The sequence below is a fragment of the Silene latifolia genome, chromosome X (assembly GCF_048544455.1).
Source record: "Silene latifolia isolate original U9 population chromosome X, ASM4854445v1, whole genome shotgun sequence".
Classification (NCBI taxonomy): domain Eukaryota; kingdom Viridiplantae; phylum Streptophyta; class Magnoliopsida; order Caryophyllales; family Caryophyllaceae; genus Silene; species Silene latifolia.
In genome coordinates, this window is record NC_133537.1 from 240410817 (window position 1) to 240421880 (window position 11064).

At 42.5% G+C, this 11064-nt stretch overlaps 1 protein-coding gene across 1 annotated transcript; it reads right to left on the reverse strand.

The window, feature by feature from the left end:
* Positions 1-482: 482 nt before the first annotated feature.
* On the reverse strand, positions 483-2904 carry LOC141619770 (uncharacterized). Its single transcript, XM_074436788.1, has 6 exons — positions 2398-2904; positions 1779-2228; positions 1497-1616; positions 1343-1356; positions 1223-1258; positions 483-846 (listed from the first exon to the last, which is right to left on the reverse strand). Exons 1-6 carry the CDS (start codon positions 2902-2904, stop codon positions 483-485), a joined length of 1491 nt encoding a protein of 496 aa, XP_074292889.1.
* Positions 2905-11064: the final 8160 nt, after the last annotated feature.

The following is an 11064-nucleotide window of genomic DNA, read 5'->3' on the forward strand; positions in this document are numbered from 1 at the left end:
AAGTCTATCAGAGTGATGCGAAGTACCTGATGCCATCTCATGGGGTACCAGAGCAATTGTGGTCCTAGGAAGCTGTCAGACCACTCCACTCCAATAGTAATTTGAAAATTGAAAGAAACTGAGGTATCAGAAAAGGACATAAAATTGGTAGTATGCCTACTACCGGATTTTTTCTTTTTATTTTAAAATAATTTTGCTTTTCATAGTACATTACTCTGTAGGCTAAAATCTACTTATTATTAAAAGTAATATCTCTTCAGGTGAAGTATGTTCCATGGGCGTTGTATGATTTGACCGTCCATAGTCATCAGTTTGTATGCACCATGGCCAACAACTCCTTCTACCTGGTATGGTCCTTCCCATTAGTAGGTGAACTTGTCTGCCTTTCAATTTTTAGTGTTCTGAAACACTTCACGGAGAACCAGGTCTCCTACATCTAAGAGCCTAACTTTCACATTCTTGTTGTAGCTCATGGCCGCTGACTACTTGTAGGCAGCTAGACGTATCTTTGCGCTTGCTCGCAGCTCATCTACTGTGTCCAGGCTCCTGACCATCTCTGTATTGTTTAGCTCCCCTGTCATACATCCATACCTGTGGGTGGGAACCAGAACTTCTGAGGGAATGACTACTTCCACACCAAACACCAGGGTGAAGGGTGTTTGGCCTGTTGCTATCTTTGGCGTCGTTCTGTCTAACCATAAAACTAGTGGTAATTCATCTGCCCACTTTCCTCCTAACTCCTGTAACCTCCTCCTCAGATTATCCATGATAATTTTGTTGCTAGACTCAGCTTGCCCGTTAGACTTTAGAGTCCTGGGTGCCGACTTTTTCAGGGTGATGTTCCATCTGGCGCAGTATCCCTCAACATCGTTGGAGATGAATTATGAGCCATTGTCACATATGATTTCTGATGGGAAGCCAAACCTGCAGATGATATTGCGTTTTATAAAAGAGATGACCTGTTTGTCTTTTACTTCTGTGAATGCTTCTGCCTCTATCCACTTGGAGAAGTAATTTGTCATCGCCAGCATCCATATTCTGTTCCATGTGGCTCTAGGTAGAGGGCCTACTATATCCATTCCCCATGTCATGAATGGCCAGGGAGAAATGATGGGGTGTAAGAGATCTGCTGGCTGATGGATCATTAGTGTTGAACGCTGTCAGGCGTCACACTTATGGGCATATTCTGCTGCATCTGCCCTTATTATGGGCCAGAAGTAACCTTGTCTGAGAGCTTTGTTTGACAGACTTCTGCCCCCTGCATGGTTTCCACATTCACCACTGTGGAGAGCATGTAACCCAGTCTGTGCTTCCTGCTTATCCAGGCATCGCAAGTAGGGACCTGCTACTGACTTCCTGAAGAGTATATCATCAATCAGTATAAATCTGGAGGCTTTTATTTTAAAGCCTCTTACTTCCTTCTTATCGTCTGGCAGTTTGTTATGACGCAGCCAGTCTAGGTAGGGCGTCCGCCAGTCCCATTCATCTGCCTATACAGCTGGTTGATCGGACGGCTGGTCAGTTGGCTGTGAGTCTACCTCGTCTTCCGTGGCTGTCTGAATTCCCAATTCATCTTGCTGATCCTCCAATTCTCTTCTGTCTATTTCGTCTGCCTTCTGGATAGAAGGTTCCAGCATGTGGGCAATGGGAATGCTGGATAGTTCTTTTGATTTGAATGTTGCCCCTAGAGTTGCTAAGGCATCTGCTTCTACATTCTGATCTCTGGGAATCTGTTTGAGCTTGCAAGTTTTGAATTTTTGTTTTAACTCCTTTGCTACCTCTAAATATGCGATCATTTTTGGGTCTCTGGCTATGAACTCGCCGTTCACATAGTTGACTATCAGCAAGGAATCGCTAGATATGTGCAGGTTCCTGACCCCCAAGTCCAGAGCTAGCTGCATTCCTAGTATCAAAGCCTCGTATTCTGTTTCGTTATTAGTTGCCTTGAATTCGCACCTTACTGCCTGTGCTATCAGATTTCCCTGTGGTGACCGTAGGATTAACCCTACACCTGCCCCTCTCTGGTTGGAGGCTCTGTCGATGTGTATCTGCCAGACCTCTGTCTTCCTGCCCCCTTCTAAGGTCAAGACTTCCTCGTCTGCCAGATTTTGAATGGCTGGGCTAAAGTCTGAGACAAAGTCTGCCAGTGTTTGCGATTTGATTGATGTTCTGGGGTCATATTGGATATCATTACCCACTAAGGTGTACAAACCATTTTGACATTCTACCTGATAGCTCAGGTTTCCTCGTGACGGACTTCAGCGGGTAGTTGGTCACAACATGTATGGTGTGGGATTCAAAATAGGGGCGCAGCTTATAAGATGCTACTATCAGAGCTAGTACTAATTTTTCAAGAGATGTGTACCAGGTCTCTGCTGGCAGCAGAGACTTGCTCACATAATAGAATGGCCTCTGTTCCTTCTCCTGTTCTCTGACTAATACGGCACTTACTGCTACCTCTGTGACGGCTAGGCAGAGGAACAACGGTTCTCCTGGTTCTGGCTTTGATAGTAGTGGCGGGTTGCAGAGGTAGTGTTTCAGCTCCCTGAATGCTTGCTCGTGGTCTGCAGTCCACTCGAACTTTTGGCTTTTTCTTAGTATGTCGTAGAATAGCCTGCACTTGTCCGAGGACCTTGAGATGAATCTACTTAAAGCTGATACCTTGCCAGCTAGTCTCTGAACGTCCTTTGGTTTTTCAGGTGACTCCATTTGCAACACAACCTTGATCTGCTCGATGTTGGCTTCTACCCCCCTCTGATTTACAATGTAGCCTAAGAATTTACCAGAGGATACCCCAAAGGTGCATTTGGATTGATTTAGCTTCATTTTGTACTCCCTCAGGGTGCTAAATGTCTCTGTCAGGTGTCGCATGAGATCTGTGGCTTTTTCTGATTTCACCACCATATCATCAATATATACCTCCATAGTTCTCCCTACCTGCTCTTTGAACATGCGGTTGACCAGTCTCTGATATGTGGAACCTGCATTCTTTACGTCGAATGGCATGACGTTGTAACAATATATTCCTCTTTAGGACATGAACGTTGTTTTCTCTTGATCTGTAGGATCCATCTTGATTTGATTATAACCACTCCAAGCGTCCAAAAATGTCAGCATTTCATGTCCAGCTGTCGCATCCACCATTACATCAATATGAGGTAGCGGGAAGGGATCTTTAGGGCATACCTTATTGAAATTAGTGAAGTCCACGCATACTCTCAATTTTCCATTCTTCTTAGGCACCAACGCCTCGTTGGATAGGCACTCTGGATATTTTACTTCTCTTATCTTTTTTTTGCCGCTGTATTTGTCTACCTCGATTAATCACCTTATTTCTTTTTTTGCAAACTTTCTTCGCCTCTGCTGGATGGGTTTACACTTCGGGTCCACACTGAGTTTATGTGTTATGATGGATGGGTCTATTCCTATCATGTCGTCATGTGACCATGCAAAGCAATCCATGTTAGCCTGCAAAAATTCGATTAGTTGCTGCCTCAGGTTTCCTGTGCGTCCAGCTCCAATTAGCACGATCCTCTCTGGGTGCAGCTCGTCCAGGTTGATCTGATCTAGCTCCTCAGCTGGGGGCTCGATGTACTCGTCCTGGACATGCTGCTTCTGTAATTGCAATGCTGGAGGACTGGCGGTGCACTTTAGTGCTTTCTTGTAGCAGCCTCTAGTTTCCTCCTGGTCTCCTCGTATTGTTTCTACCCCCCATGGAGTGAGTAATTTTATGCATTGATGATATGTTGAGGGGACTGCTTTCATTTGGTGCAGCCACGGTCTTCCTAGGATGACATTGTAAGTGGATGGTCCGTCTATGACCAGGTACCTGATCTGCTTGTTGACCCCTCCCACATAGGTTGGGATGACTATCTCGCCCAGTGAGTTAGCTATCTCCCCACTGAATCCTACCAGCGGGATGGTCTTCTTCTGCAAATCCTTCTCACTAAACCCCATATTTTCTATGGTTTTGAGCATGATCAGGTTAAATGAGCTGCCTGTATCTACCAGGACCTTCCTGACTGTACAGTTAGCCATTGACAGGGTGATAATAAGTGCATCGTGATGTTCCCGTTCGTCACATATATCTCCTTCATCAAAGACAACAGCAGGTAGATCAGTGTGAGAAATTCTGCAAGAATTTGCTGGCCTATTTCCCTTAGTCTCAGTGGCGTGCCTTTTAGCTGATGAGTACGTCAATCCACTTAGATCTGAGCCGCCTGTTATTACGTTTATTATCTTGGTGCATGTGGGTGGATTTTTAAGCTTCGCGAAGCCTACCTTATCCTACTGCTTGCCCCCACGTGGTAATAGGTGGCTCAGTTCTCCTTGTTCGTACAGACGCTTGATCTCCCTTCGTAGTGTATAACAATCTTCAGTATTATGCCCAATGTCACGATGGAATTCACACTTCTTCTTGCTATCTTTTCGCCATGTATGTCCTTCTACTGGTGGCTTGGGCCACCTTACCCCATCTCCCATCTCCCTGAGTACTTTCAGAATTCCTCCTATGCCCGTGGTGAATCCGTACTCTGCCAGAGTAGGGAGTTGCTGATTTTCTTCGATCCTGTTAACTCCCCTTCCATATGGCTTGTATCTTTCATCCCTTTTACTAGTAGACTGCTTTCTGGCTGAGTTCTCTACAGCTGAGGTAATGGACACGCTTAATGTATTAGGTAGGTTGGCTCTGGCTAGAATGTCTTCCTCCAATCTGATTGCGGCAGTTGCCTTTTCTTGTACCGCTTCAAACCAATGACAAGGGTGCATACTTAGCTGCTTTTACAGGTCGGAGTCATGGTGGAGACCTCTCCTGAAAGCTTCTACTGTTGTTGAAACATCACACTCCCAAACTGCCACTTTTTCATTGTTGAATCTGGTGTTGTATTCTCCAATGGTTTCTCCTGCTCCCTGGACGATTCTGTATAGGTCTCTTACATGCTTTTGTGGCTTCTGGCTACTTGCAAATTGCTGGGTAAATGCATTTACCAATTCAGCAAATGTGGAGATCGACTTATTGGGCAGGCTTACAAACTATCGAAGTGGTGGCCTCGTCAATGTGGATCCAAACCCCTTGCACATGCAAGCCTCCTTTACTTGCCCTACCGCTGTCACTGTCATCATTTCCTGCTTGTACTGGCCCATATGGTCAAAGGGATCTGTCGTGCCATCAAAGAGAGGCATGTATGGATTTGTGAATCCCTTTGGCATGGCTGTGAGGGATATAGTGTCCACAAATAGTGAGTCGGCATAACTGTCAGGTGGTGCTTTCTCAAGTGGGGGTGGCAATCCTGGGACCCTGCTTAGCATTTCTCTTAACTTCAAGTATTGCTGATTTGTTATGCTTCCTGAATCTGGAGTCCGCCTGTCAGCTGTTTGCTGATTCAATGTGCCGCCTCCTAGTCCAAACTCTTGAAGGCTTTGATGTGTTCCGGCAGCTAGGCGAGTTGAGGTCACAAGTGTTCCCTGCTGCCAGTTCACCTGCAGGTTGGCCGTGGACCCTACTCCAGGTGTTTGGCCGGTTGCTGCGAAATTATCAACAGGGATGCTACCTGATCGTGCTTCCGCATGGCTGGTCGGCGGCCTGGTGTGAGGTATCCCAGCCCTCGCGGAGTTATTCTTTCATCTGACGTTACTGCAGCTAGATCCAGCCTTGTTACCAGTTATGCTGGTATCTGTCGAAGCGGATTCCTGCTGCCTGATACCCCCTGTGTTAGATCCACTACTGGAGCTCTTCCTTCACCTGCCTTGCTTGCTGATGTGACAGATTGCTGCTTCAGAATGTCTATCTGTGCCCAGAGCTCTCTGTCTCTTTTCCTTGCTTCAGCTTCAGCTTTCCTCTGGTCTTCTCTCATGTTTTCCATGGCCTTCTAAAGATTCTCTACGCCAGCGAGCAAGATTTGCGTTGGACTGGGTGGTGGGGTGAGGGCTGAGATTGTTGTTCCTTTATCTGATCTGGCCTGGGTTGCGGCAGCAGGGTTTTGGGAGACAAAGAAGTTTCTGGCGTGATATGACTCTTGAGGTGTGCCTAGGAGCCTGAGTTGACACCGTTGATGCCGGGTTTTGAGTAGAGTTTGGTGGCAACAACAGTTGACTACTCCCTGACATGGCTTCTGATACTTTCTTATCCATGGTGTACTTAGATTATCAACGATTGACGACCACAATGCCCCACGGTGGGCGCCAAACTGTTTAGGTGATTTTTTCCAAGTTAACTGTATTTAGGTCAATGCAGTCTTACTCATTGGTTGCTTGATTGATCGTTTGTATTTGATGTTTAAATAAGGAAATAAAGTACGGAATGTAAATTGACACGTAAGATTTGGTGACGCGGAAAACCCAATGTGGGAACAACCGCGGGAGGGACGGTACCCTGCCAAATATTGCACTAGCTTTGAATGAGAGGATGAATATAATTGAAACGTAATGTAAATCTTGCTAGCACGATGTATTGTATGTGTGAGATCTTGAATGTCCTTCTTCGTTTGCTTCCTCCGCTATTTATAAGGTAAGAGCCCTAGATATATCCTACCATGATTATGGAAAGGAATTTAACTTCCATAATAACTCTTTCCATACCATGTTGTCTCCCTCCATTCTCCCTAATCTCCCTGACTTCTCCCTGGTTTCTCCCTGAGCCTTTTCCTAAACACGGACGCCTCTCCTAGTGGGCCTCACCTCTCCTTTCACGCGTACTAGCCCATCTGACCTTCTTCCATCCGTGGACTCTCCTTCCACTATGCTTCCTTTTATGGCCCATTTCCCTAACAACTTATTAAGTGGGCTTCACCTATTATACATATTTTAGCCTAAACATTGACCATGGTGATGGAAGCCACATTGGTACAGCTCCCTCCATTTATGAACAAGTTACAAACCCTTCCCTGAACTGTGCATCTACTCTTGAAGATCAGGGATCTCTGGTCAGCTTCTAAGGGTGCCTGTTATGAATGCATAACTCTCCATAAGACCAAGCTCTGCCCTGTGTCAGGGTGAGCTACAACCTGATCTTGGCCTGATTCCTCCTCAGCTTCCATTTCCTCCAGCACTAGGTTCTCTTCCTCCTCATACTCAACCAATCCTTTCCTTTCCCACTCTTCTACTTCCATTAGTGGCAGTGCTCTATTAGAAGAGCAATCCTTTCTGAAGTGGCCATATCCTTGACACTGAAAGCATTTGATCTTTCCCTCAGTCACAGGTGGGTTGGTTTTCTGGTTCATGGGGGCTTTTCCTTTATCTAGTGTAGGTGGTGCAGCTGGTTTGGGTGTACTACCAATCCTGACACCAGTAAATGGCCTGAATGCAGGTCTAGTGGTGGTTTTAGACACTGCAGGCTTAACCTTCCCCATTTTTTCAACTCTCAAAGACAGTTTAACCACATCATCATAAGACCACAGGGGTTGCATCCTAACCTTTGTAGCAATATTCTTATCAAGACCCTCCAGAAACCTAGCAATCCTTTGCTCAGGTTTTTCATTAATCTCACATGTAAGGTTAACTGCTCAAACTCCCTCAGGTAGGTCTCAACTGGTCTCTCATCTTGCCTAAGTTTGGATAGTTTAATAAAGAGATCTTGAGTGTAATCCTTGGTGACAAATTTACTCAACATCTTTTTCTTAAGCTTAGACCAAGACCTAAGTGGTTCTTTTCCTTCTCTAATCCTTTGGTGTTTCAGATTATCATATCAAAGAGAAGCATACCCCTTTAGTTTCAAGACAACAACTTTAAAGGCCTTAACATCAATGTAACCTTTATACTCAAAACATTTCTCAATATCCCTAATCCATTCTAATAAATCATCAGGATTTAGGCTACCAGAAAATTCAGGGATTTCTACCTTTAGATGCTTGTGTGTGTGTGCTCAGGAACCTCCTCTTGTGTTTGTGGACGCGGGCCACGGGGGCGCTTGGGAACAAACGTTTGCATTTGTGGAGTCGCCACCAATTTATTGTGGAAAATTGGAAACCGTTCGAATACCTCGTGCCATGTCAAGACACAAAGTAGTGACATGAACACCAATAACTCGTTACCCTTAGCATTCTATGTCTAGAATGACTCTCGTGGATGCCAATGAACACGGATGTTCACAGAGATCTGGAGTAAGCGGTGAGGGTACGTATTAGGAAGCTCTTTTGATCGAACACCTAATCCCGCCCGCCTCGATAGCGGCCTCTACTAATGATTTGGGAAATTGTCCATACTCGATATATTGTCGATTTATATGCATGCAATGCAACATCCATTAGATTAATCCTAGCATGTGAATTAATACTAAGTCGGCAAACACGTAATTTAATCATACAATTGGGTCGAAGTTGGAATTAAGATTGATTACATGTGAAAACATACAAGCAATAATATAAAAATACAATAAAGAAAAATACAATAAATAAAATTATAATAATTACAATGGATTAAATGATTTATGTCGAAAATACATCTAAAACGGATAATTTGAGAAAGAATAAATGAATAAATTAACGAACATGAATTAGGGCGATAATACGATTAATAGTTAATTAAATACGTAAAATAATAAACTAGGTCAAAGCAACACAGGAGTTCAGGGACATAAATCAGCCAAGAACAGGCGCAGCAGAGCTGCGTCCCTTGTTAGAGGCGCAGCGGTTGCTGCGTCCGTTCCTTGGCTCAGTTCTGGCTGTGAAGCCGGAATTGCAAATCCTTAATATTCGTTGGTGATTTTAATGATTGAATAATAATATGTGACTCAGATGGAAGTGATTAAAATATTATTTACATGTGATTAAGGGTCATAAAAACAATAAACACGGATGAAAACTAATTAAAACGAATATTTACAAGATATAAGGTTAATTAATTACAAATTAACAAACTAATCAAATTAATTAGACTAAACAAGTTATTAATGACGAATTAATGACGGTGACGATAAATAACAGATGAAAATATATCAACGACTAATTCTAGAGATTCAATATGGATGAATCGAACCTCTAAAACCCGAATTTGATTTTAATGACGAAAACCCGCAAATATGAATTAATTGGGATTTAAGTCGCGATTTAATGACGAATTAATTATTAATGATGTATTAATGATATGTCAGATTATTATGCTTAAGTTATTATGTCAAAGAAACAACGAACGATTGAAAACGAAAGAAAAACAAACAAATTAAAAAAAGACGAAGGAAGAAGAAAGGAAGCAGGAACTGCGGCAGCCTCACGAAGAGGCATAGCAGGCGCTGCGTCCCTTCGAAGAAGCGCAGCAGGCGCTGCGTCCTTTCTCGACGGTTGTCCTCTGATAATCCGTAAAAAAGGCTTAAACACGGTTTTAGAAATCGGCTTTAAGAGTACTTTCGACATAAATCTTATAATATGGTTACAATAATAAAGAACAATAATTAAAAGAAGGATTCACTACTACAAATCCCTTACATTGATGACGCTTTTGCATTGACGCTTTCATAGAGCGTCGACCTCAAAATTAACCCTCCAATTTAATATTTTGAAAAACCGCCTAAAAATATTTTGGAAGGCGCATTTTCCTCAATTTCACCTAAAACCCCCCTAATAACCCATACATACAATAGTTTTAGTCCGTCATTTTCCTCAAAGAAAAACCCTAACCCCCTAATCTAGAAAATTCTTCTTCAATCGTCATCAAGGGCGACTACATCTTCCAATCAATTCTAGTTTTTCAATTCACAAAGTTACAATCTTCCTATCACGCATCAAAGGTACGGTTCTACTGCTCTATTTTCTAAATTGTTTTTGTTTTGATTGTATGTATTCTTCTGCAATTTGCTATTGTATTAATACATGATTTGTGAAATTGTGGAGTCAATTTTAATTCTTCAATTCACGTTTATGTTTTGATTGTATATTTTTTCCCTAATCAATCAATTGTTTATTGTTGCTACTCGATTTATAATTAATCAATCGGATTTGGGAATTACCCTCTTCGTGATCTGATCCGTGGTATGATTCGGCCTAGTTGATAGGTCTGCAACATAATTATAATGTGTTTCTATTTCATAAGGTATTTTACTTGTGTTGAAACCTCAAATTCGTAGTAGTGTAGGCTCGCTTTTGTTGCGGGTTTCTAATTGCTGATTTTGCTGCTAAATGATGCTTTTGTAACTGGTATTTTGGTACCATTGATTATCAGTTAGGAGTATATTTTCATTTCACTTTTACTGCCAGCTATCTGCTTAAGATTAAATAGGAGAATTAATAGATAGGCGAATTTGTGAAAGTAATTGTGGGTCGGATGGAGTATATGATTTTGTATGCCTTTTGGAAACTATCCGGTTGCTGCTATAAATATTGTTATGACTGCTTTGACAAAGAATGTTGGTGTGTTCCCCAAGGAGCGTGCAATTGTGGATAAGGAGCGGGCAAAAGGTTGCTATATGTTAGGTCCATATCTACTCTCTAAGTTGCTGGCTAAAACACCTATTGGAGCGGCCTTCCCTTTGTTATTTAGCTCTATTCTTTACCATATGGCTCGTCTTCATCCTACTTTGTCTAGGTGAAGTTTTAACTTCAAGTTCTGTGGACCAGTTGTTTGATTGAGAGAATTTGGCTAGTACTGCTCTGTGATCTGTCTAAAATTAACTATCTGCCCAAACATTTAAGTTTATTGACTTCGATACATGATTTTGCCAGCTGTGAGATTAAATGGGGGCCTCTTTGAGGTTTCAGATTAAGATTATGCTTCCAAGTTTGACTTGTTGGGAATATAGCAGTGTATGTCTTCAGCTACCACTTTTCCGTCTATTTTCAATACCACCCTATGTGAACTCGACTCTTTAGAATATTTATCATAATAAAGGTTAAACTTGCAACGTCTTTGACAAAAAAAAGCCTTGACTGCTATTACTTGATTAAATATGGAAAAGGTGCCTTAGTTGAACAAACTTCCATTCTGGTTATCTTGCTTAAATGGATATCTATGTTTATTGAGATTAATGACTACTCACACAACTTTTTCTTCATATTTATGGATTCTGGATGCTACTGATGTTGAGGACTATGATGACCTTAGCATGACATTTAGATTGCCTTTTAGCATTCATTGACA